The following is a 17,587-nucleotide window of genomic DNA, read 5'->3' on the forward strand; positions in this document are numbered from 1 at the left end:
TTTGGACTCCAGTCCTTAAGAGGGATATAAATGAGCTGGAGAGAGTGCAGAGACGTGCAACTAAATTGGTTAGAGGGACGGAAGACTTAAATTATGAGGGTAGACTGTCAAGGTTGGGGTTGTTTTCTCTGGAAAAAAGGCGCTTGCGAGGGGACATGATTACACTTTACAAGTACATTAGAGGACATTATAGACAAATGGCAGGGGACCTTTTTACCCATAAAGTGGATCACCGTACCAGAGGCCACCCCTTTAGACTAGAAGAAAAGAACTTTCATTTGAAGCAACGTAGAGGGTTCTTCACAGTCAGGACAGTGAGGTTGTGGAATGCACTGCCGGGTGATGTTGTGATGGCTGATTCAGTTAATGCCTTTAAGAATGGCTTGGATGATTTTTTGGACAGACATAATATTAAAGGCTATTGTGATACTAAACTCTATAGTTAATATAGGTATGGGTATATAGAATTTTAATTAAAAGTAGGGAGGGGTGTGTGTATGGATGCTGGGTTTTCATTTGGAGGGGTTGAACTTGATGGACTTTGTCTTTTTTCAACCCAATTTAACTATGTAACTATGTAACTATGTAGTTACTTTTATGGAACTTAAGGGTAACACCTAATATGCTCAAAAGTTTTAGTTGGAGGTACATCATCCATTACAACTGACATTCTAAAGTATGACGGCACTTGCAACACTGCCGGAACCCCTTCTGATATCAGAAGATGGTGGTGTAAGTTAGTGGTTCTTGGAGGTTCACGGCAAGTAAAGAAAAAAGTTTATTATTGGGGCAAGTCCTGCCAGTGGACCATTTCTACCTTCTGATTATCAACACAGCAGATATTTCATAAGGGCAAAATGAGTGCTGTCATGGAGGTTCATTTCCTGCCAAAAGGGTGTGTATATATATATATATATATATATATATATATATATATATATATATATATATATATATATATATATATATATATATATATTCAGTCTTATAAGGTGCACTCTTAACCGACCACAACAACTGCCTGGGTTCTAGGTCAACACCATAATGCATACATTACCAAAAATAACCGCACTCCAAGGACTTCTCAAGTAAAATACACACAAAATTTATTTCAACATTTCAGCACCATCATTTGGGCCCAAGTCCTGAAGACGGCCCAAGTGATGGTGCCGAAACATTGAAATAAATTTTGTATTTGTATTATTAAGAAAGTATTAAATAGCACCCCATAAACCAGTGCTCGCTGAATCACAACTCATGAATAATCAGCCCGCAGGTTGGGCGGGTTTGGGCCAACTCCCGCACAAAATCTTCAGGTCGAGCTCTTCTCCTGCTCTCCCAGCCTGCGACCTAGTAGTTCCGGCTACAGGTGCCGGAATTTATAGACTTGTGACGTCACTGCAGGTGGGACAGGCGTGGGTCTATAAATAAAGGGCAGCAGCGGGTCCGGGCCGGGTCCGACATTCCTCCTAACATTTTGGAATTAAAAAGAGGGACAAAAAATTTGCAGCGCGTAGCGTGGGGAGATTTTTTGACCACACCTTTTTTGACCCCCTAATTACCATGTTCATTTTACAAAATTTGCCAGGTTATGAAAGTCTGAACATATTTCTTTGGGGTTTTTTTCCAGTTATTACAGATGTGCTAATGAAGGTGAATTGCCCTTTAAGCTGTGAGTCTAACTTCTCCCAAGGGACCTGTTATCTTATATTGTTACAGTTACTCATTTGCTTTTCTAGAAATTGTTACAAAAGTATCTTATCTTGTGCTGTGACTGTTCTGGGCTTTCTGCCAAAAGGCAATTAAGTTAGAAACATTGTATCTTTTTTTAGCTGTTCAGTGCAGAGAAAATTGGGACTTTCTAGTACAAACCCGTGACTGTGGGTTGAGCTGTCAAAAGTGGAACAGTTGGGAGGTATGGTGCGGATTGGGGGGGCAGGTTAGGGTCGGGTCCACATCACTATTCCATAGGCTGGAGTCCTGTTTTCATTTGTAAATAGCTTATGGCAGGATCGCGCCACCCCCAGCCCAGTGTCACTGAAATAGCCGCAGAAGATCCCTTAGCTGTGTTGGAGGGTTGGCTTCATTAAGGTTCGCCGGGCCGGTTCAGGAGCGGCTTTGGGGGTCTTTTGGCTGCAAATATTTAGCGTGCTGCATCTCTTCATTGATATGGACAATGATATCATGATTTTTATAGGAACATGTCAGTATCGCTTTACCTGGTTCCCTCAACAACGTTTTTGGCAAGTCTGGGATAGCAGAAAAACTATGAGGGTCCAGACAAAAACTGATGTGTAAAGGGTAATTTATGAACACAGTAGGTTTTTTTGGACACAAATGGCCAGATTTTTTAGCCAGGGTTTTTACCAGAATTGCAGTTATTCATAAAAGGCAGGAAGAATGAACATAGACTCTTTCTATTCAACAATGTTGACATTTTTACATAATTGATTCTGTAAGTATCTTTACAAGTAACTGTGTCTGTTATATGGATGTTATATATATATATACCCCCTTTTGGCAGAAAATAAACCTCCATGACAGCACTGATTTTGCCCTTATATATGCAACCGTCTGAAGCCATATTAGCTGCCTTGGTTTTTCCTGTTGAAATATCTGCTGTGTTGATAATCACAAGGTAGAAATGGTCCACTGTTGGGACTTGCCCCAATAACTTAAACCTTTTTCTTTACTTGCCGTGAACCCCCAAGCACCACTAACTTACACCACCATCTTCTGATATCAGAAGGGGTTCTGGCAGTGTTAGAATGTCTGTTGTAATGTACCCCCAACTAAAACAGGAGGGGAGGAGGGAAAATTCTATCTTCAGACTTCAGAATTTCAAAAAGGGGAGACCAGAGTTTAAGAAAATTTTCTCTAAGACCTAAATTACCATACCTTAAACCTATTGCTCCATCAATGCAGAGAGATTTAAGATAGGACAAGATGACCTTTAAATCTGGGGAAGTGTCTTGGATCCAATATAAAAAGATGGATTTACGAGTAGCGGCAATGACCAAATGAACAAAATTCTTATAATTATTCAAATTCTAAATCTTTGGAGTACCGCCTTCAGAAGAGAATGCACAGTAACTTTCCAAGGTCTAGTTCTCATACAGTTTTCAGGGGAGGTCCAGTAGGCAAATCTCTGGGGCTTCAATGCAAAATCCTTGGGCTAGTGATTTGCAGTTGGCTGCTGTACACTCATAAAGCCAGAGCTGGATTAAACTGATGGAATCACACAAGCAACAGTAGAGAGTGTCATTGAGAAGATCCATTGAGAAAATCCATCCAACTAGGTACTCAAGTAAAGCTGACACAAAGGGAAATTGTTTAAATATTGGACGACTTCTGTTTTTTTTCCTCCTTTAACATTGAAGTTATAATAAGGCCTTTGTGTTTGCAAGCTCTCCTGGACTGACCTATTCTGCTGCACGTATTCATTAAAATAGAAACTATTTAGTATAAGTCTACCAGTAATGTAGAAATATATTTATTAAATGCTAACTCTGGCACAAAACAGAGGAGAGAAACAAAACCAGATGCATGGAGAGCATGTTGTAACTTTCAGGGAAGTGTTTTTATGAGCAGCTGCACTATGGTTCGGTCAATGCAAAGGCTGTACAAGTGCCAAGCTGAACTATAATTCAACACAAGTGTTTAATGGAATCTTTACTTGGGTGGAAGAGAGTGGTTTATTGTGGTCAACAACATATTCCTGGAATTTAACAATAACAGGTGCATGGAATGGCTCGCAAGACGTAGTGAAGCGTTTGCCGAAATGTAATTATATATCATTTTGAAGCTTGTTGTTCCCACTTGCTTGTGGCCAAAAAAATGATGTGTGTTCACGGAGCCCAAAAGCAAGCTGAGGTTGAGAAAGCTCAATGACCAAAGTAATGCTTTTATTCTTGGTTATGTTATGTAACTAAAACTATAAAGCTAGAACTGCATAACCTCTGGCACTTCCACTGTCTTCCAGCAAAAACACTTCTAGTAACTGGAGTTCATTTGTGTTTTATCAACATGGGAACATATTATCTGACACAGGTTAAAAAAGTTTTTACATGGCAATGACATACAAACTGCCTTAAAGAAGGTAGAAAAAACAGGTGCATAGCTTTTAGAAGACATCAAATAGCAACCAATCCGGAAGTTGCTTCCATCAACTTTGACCAGTCAACTGATTTGCTGATTAATGGTTCCTATACATGTTTTGCAGTTGCGGGGGGTTTTGAATCAGCACGAAGGTCAGTTAGGATGAGAAATGGGGAAAATAGCTTTTTGCCCTCCTAGATACGTGTGAAAGCCCAGCCTGAGCTTTTTGCCCTTGTAGATACATGTGAAAGATCAGCCTGAGGTTTTATTAGGGGAAGATTTTGGGCGAATATGTATTTGCTAGATATTTTGAAACTATGGCAGGCACACCCATATATTGGTACTCATTTCATGATCTCAGGGGATCCCTGACCAAAGGTTAAACCTTTAAGGGGACCATAGCTTAGAGATGGACATTCACATGGGACTTGAACTCAAAAACCTTGACAACCTTTGTTCTAATCTCAGGTACAGCTCATAAACTCGTAAAGAAAACCAACTGGAAAGGTATATCTCCAGCCATGATAATAGGAGCAAGCCATGTTCTACATCAATGATCCCCAACCTGGGGCTCATAAGCAACATATTGCTGACCAACCCCATGGATATTGCTCCCATTGGCCTCCCAGTGCTTATCTTTAAGGGGCAGGGTCGAATTTCGAAGTACAAAAAACTTTAAAATTTGACCATCGAATCGAAAAACTTCGAATTTGAATATCGAATTCGACGTTTTGTCACCGAATTTGGCAATCCTACGATTGAATAAAAATCGTTGCGACCGAACGATCAAATCGTTCGAACCGAACGATTTGAATGATTTTAGCGTACGATCGAAGGATTTTTATAAGATGTGTAAAGACTGTGTAAAGTTTGTAGAAGGTCCCCATAGGCTAACAGCAATTCGGCAGGTTTAATTTGGCGAAGTATTGAAGTCGAAGTTTTTTTAAAGAGACAGTACTTCGATTATAGAATGGTTGAATGGTCGAATATTCAAACGATTTTTACTTCGAATTGAAGTAAATTCGAAGTCGTAGTATCCTATTCGATGGTCGAAGTATCCAAAAAATTACTTTGAAATTCAAACTTTTTGTACTTTGAAAATTCACTCGAACCTTAGTAAATCTGCGCCTAAATGTCAAGCTTGGAGGCAAGTTCTGGTTGCATTAAAACCAGATGTACTACCAAACAGAGCCTCCTGTCCACATAGGGCAGCACAGCCCTTGTAGGCGGCCAATCACAGCCCTTGTTTAGTATCCCCAGGAACATTTTTCATCCTTGCATTGCTCCCCAACTCTTTTTACATCTGAATGTTGCTCACAGGTAAAAAAAAAAAAAAGGTTGGGGACCCCTGCTCTACATGATGCATGAGCAAGTAACATGATTATAGAAGTTCATTGTGTCTGGTTCAGACATAAGTTCTTGGATGTTAAACGCTATCAATAAATTCTCAATTTATTCGTAAAACCTGACAAGGAACTGTGATAAAAGATAATGTTTGTCTGGTAACTCAACATATGATGAATGAAACCTCTTTCTACTTCTGTATGAAGTGTGATAGCATCCTGGAGCCGGATCCCTTGTTTGTTGGGGAGAAATGATGCACTGTTGGCCATTCTTATAACTGTGGAGTGAAGTGTTTTTAGAAAACATGGAATCATTTCCTGGCCAATGTCTCTGTATATGTCATAATGAAAATGTTATGTATTGACAGGGATGATTAAGAAACAATAGCACTTTTATTGCTGTGTCTTATGTTCCAAATTCTTGTTACCCTGTCTGGGTTTTTTTTTTTTTTTTGCTTTATACAAGAGTAGTTAACCTCATTTGTCATGCAGCACCAATTAAATAGGGGTCATTTGAGCCCCCAATAGCTTTCATAATATATGTTTTGGTGGGATAACAGAAAGAACTCAATACAATGTCCTTTACAAGATAAATTCGAGCGCCCTGCCAACCAAAGAGTCATAAACTTTACTACAGTGAGTTAATATCCTTATATGAACCTCAGCTGACAGGTTTCCATGCTGAGAGCAGCCAAAATATTTATATTTCGCATATTTTCAAATCTCAGTGCAATTTTTGGGCTCTCTGTGCTCTAGGCTCCAGCAGCTGGTTCAAGTGTGTCAAGCAGTTGTGTCATTCCTGGAAAGAAGTTTAGATCCTGACTTTCCTTCTAACTCCTTCTCTCCCAACGAGCAGCTCGGACAAAGGCCTTTGGTACATGGTACATGTTGTTCTGCTGCACACACAGGCACAGGTTGTAAAGAACAGAGGCATATGAATTATGTTTTATAGGAGATATATAATTCAGAATATTCAGTTAATTAAAGGCTTATTAGCACACATCCATTGAAGCAGCCATGTGGAGATGTTGCCTGGGGCTTTTGTAGTTAATATTTTCATTTAAGGAGCGTATGGTGTGTGTATATATTCCCCAAGCTGGAAGCTTAAAGAACCTTGGGAGTAAGGCCCATTGGCACAATGAGAGATCTGATTTGCTCTGTAGGTCTGATAGCTTCAGTCTTTACTAAGTGCCCAGCTCTTGAAGCAGCCTGGTTGGTTGGGTAAGGGAGTAAATCAGATTCCCACCACATATTATACTGTATAAAACACTATTGAATATTCTATATATATTTTTTTTTTATTCAAAAAGAACAGCAACTAGAGGGTATTGTTAAAAATAAAAAAGTGTATTTAGTGAAGCATGTAAAGCCAACGCAACGTAACCTTTCTTACGGCAACCACACCCTACATACACTGTAATGTTTAACTGTGCAACTGGGTGAACTTAGGAAGCGGTGTGCAACCCATTATATAATTGTATATATATATACTTTATTTTGATAGGTTTCATGTAGCATATGTCTGCTCCAGACCTGTAACCCACAGCAATCAGTCAGCAGTTCACTTTTACTGGTCTGAAGCAGTTAGAATTCTGACAGCTCCTATGTTGTTTTGGCAGTCACATTATGGCTATTTTACTATTTAGCCACCTAAATTTAATTATGCAATGTTGAAAACTACATTTTATTTGTAATAATCTATTTCTCTGTTCTTTCAGGGTCGATGCATAAATTTTACCAGAGAAAGCAAGCCCATGCCTCCAAGATACCCGCTAAACAATGCACCACTTATATCAGCTCCCTGCAGCCCTATCTACTCACCTTCCCAGAGCCCCATCTATACACCTCCACCAGTTAACATTCCTCCTCAGCCCTTAAGCTCTCCACCTCCTACTCCTTCACCAACAAGCTCTCTTCCACCTTCCCCACTAGGACCACCTCCAAACAGAGCACCGCCCCCTAGTAGGCCCCCACCTCGTCCTTCCCTCTAGGATGCTTGTTGCAGCCTTTCATCCCCAGTAGTGCTGTGGATGATAGAAATGTCAGTTTTGTCTACTGCACATGTAGTTCTGCAGTTTTATGAAAGAGCTATTGACCAAAACCACTTTCCTAACTCTATCTCCTCCATTGAGACTGTAAAAGACTAAGCTGTGGATTTAGCATTAAAACCTCAAACTTCCCATATCCACATGCTGCTTTATAGGTATATCTTGGTATCTGGTCAGCTGTGGAGTCAACTCATAGTTCTAGTTGACCACTAACACTGCAAACCTAGAGCTTAAGTTTGTCATGATATGATCTGGAGCAAGCATGGAACTAGGAGCATGTGTCCAAAAACCCAAAATGGAAACGTAAGAAATAGGACAATGGCCTGTTGAACCTTTGTTTCGCTCTAGTTTTAGAGTTTGGTCACTCAAAACTAGGAAAGTCATGAATCTAAGACACAAATTGGACAATTGGCCATGTGCAAACTTTGATGATGTCCTCGGTTGAGCTCTATCTTCAAGGGAATAATTATTCTTGAATGAAAATAACCAAGTCCAAACACCTCCAACAAATGAAGAAGTACAAAGAAAGAAGTGATGCTGGACTTGACTCATCATCAATGTTTAATCAGAAAAACCAAAAAGGGAGGCTCCAAGAATCATGCCTATAAGGTATCATTTAAAAGGGATATTGATGATACTATTGAAAATGGAATGAGACGATATGGAACCTGGCAATTTTAAACAGCAGAAGGCTGGACCTTTGCTTCAAAACTACTCTTGCAGAAACACAATGTATTGGCTAAGCTTCACAATGCTTTGCAGAACGCTCAAAAAGGAAAATCAGATCTTGGTACAACCAATATCCATGTATGCCTTTGCAATGAGGATCACAGAGACTTTACAATGGCAACTCCTAAAAATCACCAAAATAATTTACCACAGTTGGATTGTCAAAGGTGATCTATCCAGGGGTAACATTTACATATCATAGTCTGTTTAGCGAGGAACTGGCTGGTATGAATTAAGAAGATTAATGACTTGATTTTTTTTTTTTTTTTTTTTTTGTTCTTTATCCATTAATTACTTGATTGCCTTTTACTCACAACCAGGGAAAGCAGTCTTGCTGACAAACTCTGATTAAATGCAATTGAAAACAATTATGCTTTTTTGCTTTTTCTGCAAATGACCAAGCAAAGTATTGTGTAATGGCAGGTTTATGATTTTGGGAGTTACAAATCAGCTTCCCCCCAGTCTTCTCTTTCCTGTGTATATACTAACTGGCAAGATGAATAAGAGATGAAATGCAAATTGTCTGTCATAGGAAGAAGGGGAGCCATATTGGAATTTTAGCTGAGGATGCCCATATGTTGTACAGATGGGCATAGAACAATACCAATGTAAGCATTAGCCTAGCTACAGTTTATTTTCCATAACTATACATGCTTGATCTTAGCCTTAGTAGTGCCTGATGTATATAGTCTATTAATGTTGCTTGCTTATAGTACATAACATGAGAACTTGTTCAGCCTTCTGTATGAACACAGTGGATGTAAATTATTTTATTTTAGAATTTTCACTAGATCAAGCAGTGCTTGTCCTATTGAACTGTGTCATTGATCTATATTTTATAAAAGCAATCCACCTGATTGTTCCGACAAACGTCTGATTTACACCGTGCATGAAAATTTGCAGGGAGCAAGATCTGATCAGTATTACTTTGCCTAAAGGTGGCCATAGACGTAACAATTACGATCTTTCTTGTAAAAGATATTTCCAAGAAAGATCGTTTGTTTCAATACATGAGTGTAGGGCTGAATCTTCAGATATACAGATAGAAACAATGGAATTCTACCTGTATCTGACCATTCAGCACTAACAACGGACAATGTTTGGATGCCTTCAAAGGCACCTGATCAAAATTTTCCGTCCAGGCCGATCAACGAGCCGAATGATATCCAAGTCTTCTGCCGATATCGGTTCTTTTCCCACCATACACGCACCGAATATCGTATCAAAATTTGTTTTGTACAATAGTATCTGTGCGTCTATGGCCACCTTTAGACCTGAACAGGAAGCGATATACCCAACCATATCTGGTAACCAATATGGCTGCTGCCTACTTTCTAGTGAATTTAAGATGCAGCCTTAACGGGACACTAAGCTAATGCTAAGCTTTAAATGTTAACATGATAGAACATGCATAATAGGTATTTTAATGATCTTATTTATTATTTTATGTCCGGTTTAAATAAATAAGTGCCTGATTTCTCTTTCACAGCAGTTCCAGTTTCCATTAAAGGGATTCTGTCATGGGAAAAGTGTTTTATACTAAATAAATAAATAAAGTAAATAGCGCTCCTCCAGAAAAATCTTGCATTTTTTTATATTTAATGTTGAAATCTGACATGGAGCTAGACATACAGTAGCCTTAGTTTCCCAGGTGCCCTTAGCCATGTGACTTGTGCTCTGATAAACTTCAGTCATTCTTTACTGCTGCACTGCAAGTGATATTACCCTTCCACACCACCAGCCCATCAGCAAAACAATGGGAAAGTCACCAGATACAGCTCCCTGATACCTGTATTGCTAAAAAAGAAGAAGATGAGAAGCCGACCACATACAGGCTGATCGTATTCAAATCAATGGAGCAGGAGCGCTGAGCAGATCTGCTAATCTGAGCCTTCAAAAATACACATGCTAACAAGTTGCGGCTCCTCCAGTTACATTGCGTAGCAGAAACAATAGCTGAAACAAACAGTAGAACTGTGAATAGTCACAAGATCTATTTGGCTAATAGGCAGTCAGAGGGCGGGTCAGAGTATAGCCGTCTTTACAACATATACGTTGAAGGAAAATCTATAAAAGATCATACAGTAAATAAGGAAATGACTTGTTCTTCCCTAATATACATTTGTCATTCCATTCATATTTTTGTTGAATTTGGGTTCTTCTCCTTTAAAGTTTTTTCTTTTGTGCAATCCCTCCATTCAAGTCACTTTTATGCTTAGAACAATTTGGTGATTCTGTAAATGCTAATCTGTTCCAGAAGTCATATGGCGTAATTTAGGTAGAATGTGCTCCTTTTCTTAGCATTTGTTTTCATAAGCCTCTGTTTTATCAAGTTATGTCTTTGTGTTATTGTACAAGAGAAAGCAAATAATGTTTCACTTGATTCTAAATCAGCATTCTATGCAAGGAGCAAAACAGATCTGTTAATCATCTACTGTTGCCCTCTGAACCTGAAAGGAACTGCTAGATTTCTTATAATGCTGAATTTATCAACAAGAATTAAAGGAGACTAATCTATGAACCTGTCAAAATGTAGTGCATTAGAGAGATCTTTGGGTAATACATAATAGTTACATAGTTAGTTAGATAGTTAAAACGGGTTAAAACAGACAAAGTCCATCAAGTTCAACCCCTCCAAATGAAAACCCAGCATCCATACACACACCCCTCCCTACTTTCACATAAATTCTATATACCCATACCTATACTAACTATAGAGCTTAGTATCACAATAGCCTTTGATATTATGTCTGTCCAAGAAATCATCCAAGCCATTCTTAAAGGCATTAACTGAATCAGCCATCACAACATCACCCGGCAGTGCATTCCACAACCTCACTGTCCTGACTGTGAAGAACCCCCTACGTTGCTTCAAATGAAAGTTCTTTTCTTCTAGTCTAAAGGGGAGGCCTCTGGTACGGTGATCCACTTTATGGGTAAAAAGGTCCCCTGCTATTTGTCTATAATGTCCTCTAATGTACTTGTAAAGTGTAATCATGTCCCCTCGCAAGCACCTTTTTTCCAGAGAAAACAACCCCAACCTTGACAGTCTACCCTCATAATTTAAGTCTTCCGTCCCTCTAACCAATTTAGTTGCACTTAGTCTCTGTACTCTCTCCAGCTCATTTATATCCCTCTTAAGGACTGGAGTCCAAAACTGCACTGCATACTCCAGATGAGGCCTTACCAGGGACCTATAAAGAGGCATAATTATGTTTTCATCCCTTGAGTTAATGCCCTTTTTTATGCAACACAGAACTTTATTTGCTTTAGTAGCCACAGAATGACACTGCCCAGAATTAGACAACTTGTTATCAACAAAAAACCCTAGATCCTTCTCATTTAAGGAAACCCCCAACAAACTGCTATTTAGTGGGCATAAATTTCCATACTGTCAACTGTGAAGAACAACAGAAGATCTTGGACTTGGGTCCAATAGCCCAACAGATCACAAAATGATCACAAAAGTTAAGAATCTATTGCCCTTTTCCAGTTAGAAGTTATCTTATTCAAAACTTACTGGACCTAGACATCAGTAGGCCCCCTAATCTAGCTAACCATTTGATTCACATTAAAGGGGAACTCTGGCTTCCTAACCAAAATTTGATAAAGAGGCCCACATAACACAGAAACCCCTAATATACCCATCACAGTTATCTGTTTCTTCAAAAAGTATGAATAAATGCCATTTTCTATGCTGAAATCCAGCTGTTTAACAGATGTTCTCTTTCTGCATCAGTTGAAATCCTGGCAGGGAAGGAGGGACTAAACACTGATGTTACAAATTGTAACAACTTCTCCACAGCTTACAGACAGCATGCAGGAACTACATAACCCACAATGCATTGCCCTGTGATGTTCCTTTCCTTATTAAAATCATGTGTGCAAGGAATTGTGGGGTTTGGAGGATGCAGGCTAAGGACAGCTGGCTGTTGATACAAAGTAACAGTAGTCAGCCAGCTCAGCAAAGTAGTCAGAGAGTTCAGCAGGGAGCAACTGTCAGAAACCATTTAAAATAATGAAAAGTCTGCATATTTTTTTTAATGATGTATATTGCAAAGTTGCTTGAAATTATGTTTACTTTTCAAAAATCTTATTTATGTTTTTGTGGAGTTCCCCTTTAAATGCAAAGTGTCTATAAACTACTACTAAATTACCATAGACCACCGCGACTGTACCAAAGATGGACTTGCTCAGAAATCAAAAGCCCATCAGTAAAACAATTGATGATCTATAACTATATATATAAAAAACAATGAAACGTCAGATTATTCCTGGTTTACTATAGTCAGACTTCAGTCACCCACTGATCTACCTGCCCAGTTGACTTAAATTAATTTTAATCTCAATGACTCTCCTCCCTTCCCATATGCCAATGAATGTGTTTCAAAGAATCACAGCCCCACCATATGTCTGATTTTTACTAGAGTACTCTTATTGGGGAGTTATCTTACTTTTATAGGAACTGAAACCTTTAGTAACACCTTAACTACTATGGCTGCTCTTATCCTGAGTAAACTCATCAGGGGATATAGAAAATGAACGATCAGAATGTAGGGGCATTCATGCTCGGTTGTATTAGATGTGGGAATAGGGAGTCATGAAGTAGAAAGAAAAACTAAGAACATAAATATAATGGGATATAAGGAAGAAAGAGATACAAGAGACAGAGGAGTAGTGAGTAAACAAGAAATGCCTAAAATGCGCCATGGAGTCAGTTAGAGTAAAACTGAATTAAGATTAATGTTTATTTGCTGCTTGGGATATTCCTGGATCTATAACAAAGCGACTCTTCCACCAAAGGCTGAGTGATTTCAATGTTTTTACTGTAAAGCAGTGATAAGTAATCAGCATTGCTACCTTCTGTCCCAATAGATACAAGCAATATCACATCCTCACAACCACATCTGTTATATTGTTGCCTTGCAATTGGTGGGTTTTTTCACTGCTGACTTTGCCACATGTGGACACGATTGACATACCTAAAGCCTGCCTGTGGCCATTTAAAATACAAATAGTCTCTTGTAACTAGTGATGGGCGAATTTGCGACGTTTCGCTTCGCCGAAAAATTCGCAAAATTCGCGAAACGGCGAAAAATTCGCAAAACGGCGCCGGTGTCTTGTTTTTGACGTCCAAATTTCGAAATTTTCACGGGCTTTTCGAATTTATTCGCTGGCGGCGAAACGCGCAAATTCGCCACAAATTCACGGCTGGCGAATAAATTCGCCCATCACTACTTGTAACATGATCACTTGAAGTAATGACCAAAAGCCATATGGTTTTGTGTGTGTGTTACTGCTCCCGGCAAACTTAATGTCACTTTCTTAATTCAGTACAGCTATAGGATCCGTTATCTGGAAACCAATTATCCAGAAAGCTCCAAATTACAGGCTGCCTCCCATAGACTCCATTTTATCCAAATAATCCAAACAATAAAACAGTAGCTTGTACTTGATCCAAACTAAGATATAAATAATCCTTATTGGAAGTAAAACCAGCTTATTGGGTTTATTTAATGTTTACATTGTTTTCTAGATATGAAGATCCAAATTATGGAAAGATCTGTTATCCGGAAAAAACCCCAGGTCCCGAGAATTCTGAATAACAGGTCCCATACCTGAATTTACTCCCAGCTTAAAACATGTGTGCTCGCCACCACAAATCCATCATACTATATCCACTGCTATCCTCCAAACATATAACTAACACATTCTACTTTACATAATTCATGAACACATTTCACCCATAAAAAACAAGGTCCTTCCCGTGGCGGAACTATGGGGGTGCGGGGGGTGTGATCACATCAGGGCCCGCACCCCCTCGGGGCCCACCGGATACTTGCGCCAACGGGAATCCAGCGACAAAATTTTATTTAGAGGGAGGGTTGAGAACAGTTGGGAGAGCCTTTGAAGGGCAAACATATTTTGGGGAAAATGTACATTTGTTTCCTATGCCTGATAAGTTATAACCACTAGTTCAAACAGGACTTAACCCTCTAGGTTTCTCCAGCACAGTCCTCCATCTGTATATTATGCACAATACAGCCCCAAAGTGCAAAGTACTCAATATTTGCTCCTGTATTCTGCACTGCTCGTGGATATTGCCTTGGAAGAATAGGAGAAGTAGGGCTGGCCATTGGCTTATTTGCTTTTGCTGTTGAATATGAATGGAGAGATGAAAAAAGGAAATATTTGATTTTTGACAAAATAAATAAATAAATCTGTTGAGTAATTCTAAATGAAATATGTCTTCACAGCTACTGGCTCATTTGGTAGGTGTCCAGATATCAATGAATATCACCTGGTCCCTGCTAAGTTATTACGACGTATTTGTATCATCTGCAAGGCCCCTCATTGAAGACACCCCAATCTAAAGGGATATACACGGGCTATGGACGTTTTTTCCTCTTATGCCTTATGTGCAAATAATGTCTGTATCTAGTTTTTAGCATCTGGTCATCTCTAGAGTGTAAGTTAACCTGAGCTGTAAAAAAAATAGCAGCTGGTTAAGACTACAGTGTGGGTTCAACTGAGCGCTCACAACTTCTATTTGTTTTGTGGATTTAGAGCAAATCATACACCTATTAATGTGGACCTACTGTCACACACTACTCAGTATCATCCTCACATTAACAGTAGGGGACATTTATGAAACACAAGGCATTGTGCAAAATACAAAAAAGGGTATAATTTGCCATTTTTTAAAAAAAAATTGCGCACTGCCTTCTGTTCTTTCTGCATTGCCACAGGTCTCTGTGTTCCAAAACCTTCACTACTCCAACTGATACAAAACTGACTGTATTAATCAGCAATAATATTATTAGTAAGGGGGTGGGAGGGGAGACACAAATGCCCCCTGTCATCCCTATACATTCCCTAACTTGCAAGTACTTCATGAGAGGCCCAGACCACAATGAGGCCCTGCTCTTACTACCTACCCTCTGGTGATGCTCTGCACACAGCACTGTATTTTCCCACTGTTGGGCCCCACTGCCACCCATTGGGTTTCTCCTGGTTCTCATGTGAGCCAGTCTCTGTGCATAATGGCCTGAATCTGCCCTGCAAAGCTCTCCCTTTCCATAATTAGCTGAGCACTGCCTCTAAGTACCCCAAAAGCAACATTTTCCAGCAGATTTATAACAGGGCACAAGTGGCCTCATAACAAATGGAATGTTCAGTGCAGATATGGATGATTATCTATCATACTCGAGAAAAAGCAGCAACTTAAAGGGATACTGTCATGGGAAAAAAAATGTTTTCAAAATGAATCAGTTAATAGTGCTGATCCAGCAGAATTCTGCACTGAAATCCATTTCTCAAAAGCGCAAACAGATTTTTTTATATTCAATTTTGAAATCTGACATGGGGCTAGACATTTTGTCAATTTCCCAGCTGCCCCAAGTCATGTGACCTGTGCCTGCACTTTAGGAGAGAAATGCTTTCTGGCAGGCTGCTGTTTTTCCTTCTCAATGTAACTGAATGTGTCTCAGTGGGACCTGGATTTTACCATTGAGTGTTGTTCTTAGATCTACCAGGCAGCTGTTATCTTGTGTTAGGGAGCTGTTATCTGGTTACCTTCCCATTGTTCTTTTGTTTGGCTGCTGGGGGGGAAAAGGGAGTAGGTGATATCACTCCAACTTGCAGTACAGCAGTAAAGAGTAATCGAAGTTTATCAGAGAACAAGTTACATGACTTGGGGCAGCTGGGAAATTGACAAAATGTCTAGCCCCATGTCAGATTTCAAAATTGAATATAAAAAAATCCGTTTCCTCTTTTGAGAAATGGATTTCAGTGCAGAATTCTGCCGGAGCAGCACAATTAACTGATTCATTTTGAAAAAAAAAAACATTTTTCCCATGACAGTATCCCTTTAAGTGCACAGTGATGTCATTCTATGACATATTATACACCCCCAAATACACTTTGTTATTAATAAATAGTTATAAAGCAAATACTACACAGAGAAACATATGTGAGATGTAAAACAACACATCCAACAACATTTATTTGTACAGAAACTGGCAAAAAGCAAGCAGTACAGATAAGAGCAGTATTCCAGGCCGGCGTTCCTACACAGGCAGAAAGGAGGAGCAAGATTTCAGGCTTTCTGAGTGGAAAGTCTTTTTCATTCTTACTTGGAATCTTTCTCGGCAGAATTCGCTCACGGCACTGGGCTTCCAACAATAACTGGCTCTTGCACTGGTACTGCCTTTTACCATCTGCGCTTAACCCTGCTCCTCGCGTTAACCATTGCCCTTATTCTACCCAACTAAATAATACATGAAGATTTGACTTGCTCCAAGCAAATGCTCCAAACTGATGGGATTTTCTTTTCTTTTTAAATGGGTTGGGTGGTGACACCAAGTGTTCATAGAGTGGTCTTGCAAGTTCTGAACTGGGACCTGGAGTGAAGGACTTTCTTGAGCAGCCCAGCTCCTGCCTATGTTGGAAGTGCAATAATGTGCAGGTTTCTTCTGCTGTGCAGAGCATCTTCTACATGGGCAGAGCCAAGGGGGGAGACAAGGATCTGCATAATATTGCCTCCCACAGCAGCAAGTATAGGTGCAAAAATCATGGGATAGCAAGATAGTAATGTTACTATTTTATATCTCTGCTGTTGCCTTCAGATATCCACAAATTGCACAAGAAGCAGGTCTACATCAGGTTACTTCTAAAACTCACCCAAGTCCAACTATGCTGTATAACCCTTATGGTTAACAAATCAGGACTTAGATGGGGTAAGAGTTGTATTATACCAGTGATCCCCAACCAACAACATGTTGCTCACCAAGGCCTTTGATGCTGCTCTCAGTGGCTTCAAATCAGGTGCTCATTTTTGGAGTCCAGATTTGAAGCCACAACACCCCTGTGTACTACCAAACAGAGCCCCTTGTAGGCTGCCATTCCGCATATATCAAATAACAAATGTCAGCCCTTATTTGGCACCCCTAGGAAAGTTTTTCATGCTTGTGTTGCTTCCCAACTTTTTTATATTTAAACAAGGTTCACGGGTAAAAAAAGGTTAGGGATATATCAGTGATCCCCAACCAGTGGCTCGTGAGCAACATCCATGTTGCACCCAGTTGTCTAAAAGCAGGTGCTTCTTTTTAGAATCCTTGATTTGGAGGCAAGTTTTTGGTTGCATAAAAACCATGTGTACTGCCAAACAGAGCCTCCTGAAGGCTGCCAGTCCACATAGGAGATGCCAATAGTCACAGCTCATATTTGGCACCCCAGAAACTTTTTTGCATGCTTATATTGCTCTCCAACTTTGATATGGCTCACAGGTAAAAAAAGGATGGGGACCCCTGTGATATATGGAGAAAAATGAGAAAGGGCCATTGTACCTAGAGTAAGTCTGCATTTGGT

At 39.6% G+C, this 17,587-nt stretch overlaps 1 protein-coding gene across 1 annotated transcript in view; it reads left to right on the forward strand.

Annotated features, from left to right (window-relative positions):
• antxr1.S (ANTXR cell adhesion molecule 1 S homeolog) overlaps window positions 1-8,586 on the forward strand; it is a 92,892-nt gene extending 84,306 nt beyond the window's left edge. The window contains exon 18 of the mRNA XM_018255168.2: window positions 7,160-8,586. Within this exon, the coding sequence (XP_018110657.1) occupies window positions 7,160-7,432 (273 nt within the window). The 3' untranslated portion in view covers window positions 7,433-8,586. The remainder of the gene's footprint in view (window positions 1-7,159) is intronic.
• Window positions 8,587-17,587: the final 9,001 nt, after the last annotated feature.

Source organism: Xenopus laevis, chromosome 3S (assembly GCF_017654675.1).
Source record: "Xenopus laevis strain J_2021 chromosome 3S, Xenopus_laevis_v10.1, whole genome shotgun sequence".
NCBI lineage: Eukaryota > Metazoa > Chordata > Amphibia > Anura > Pipidae > Xenopus > Xenopus laevis.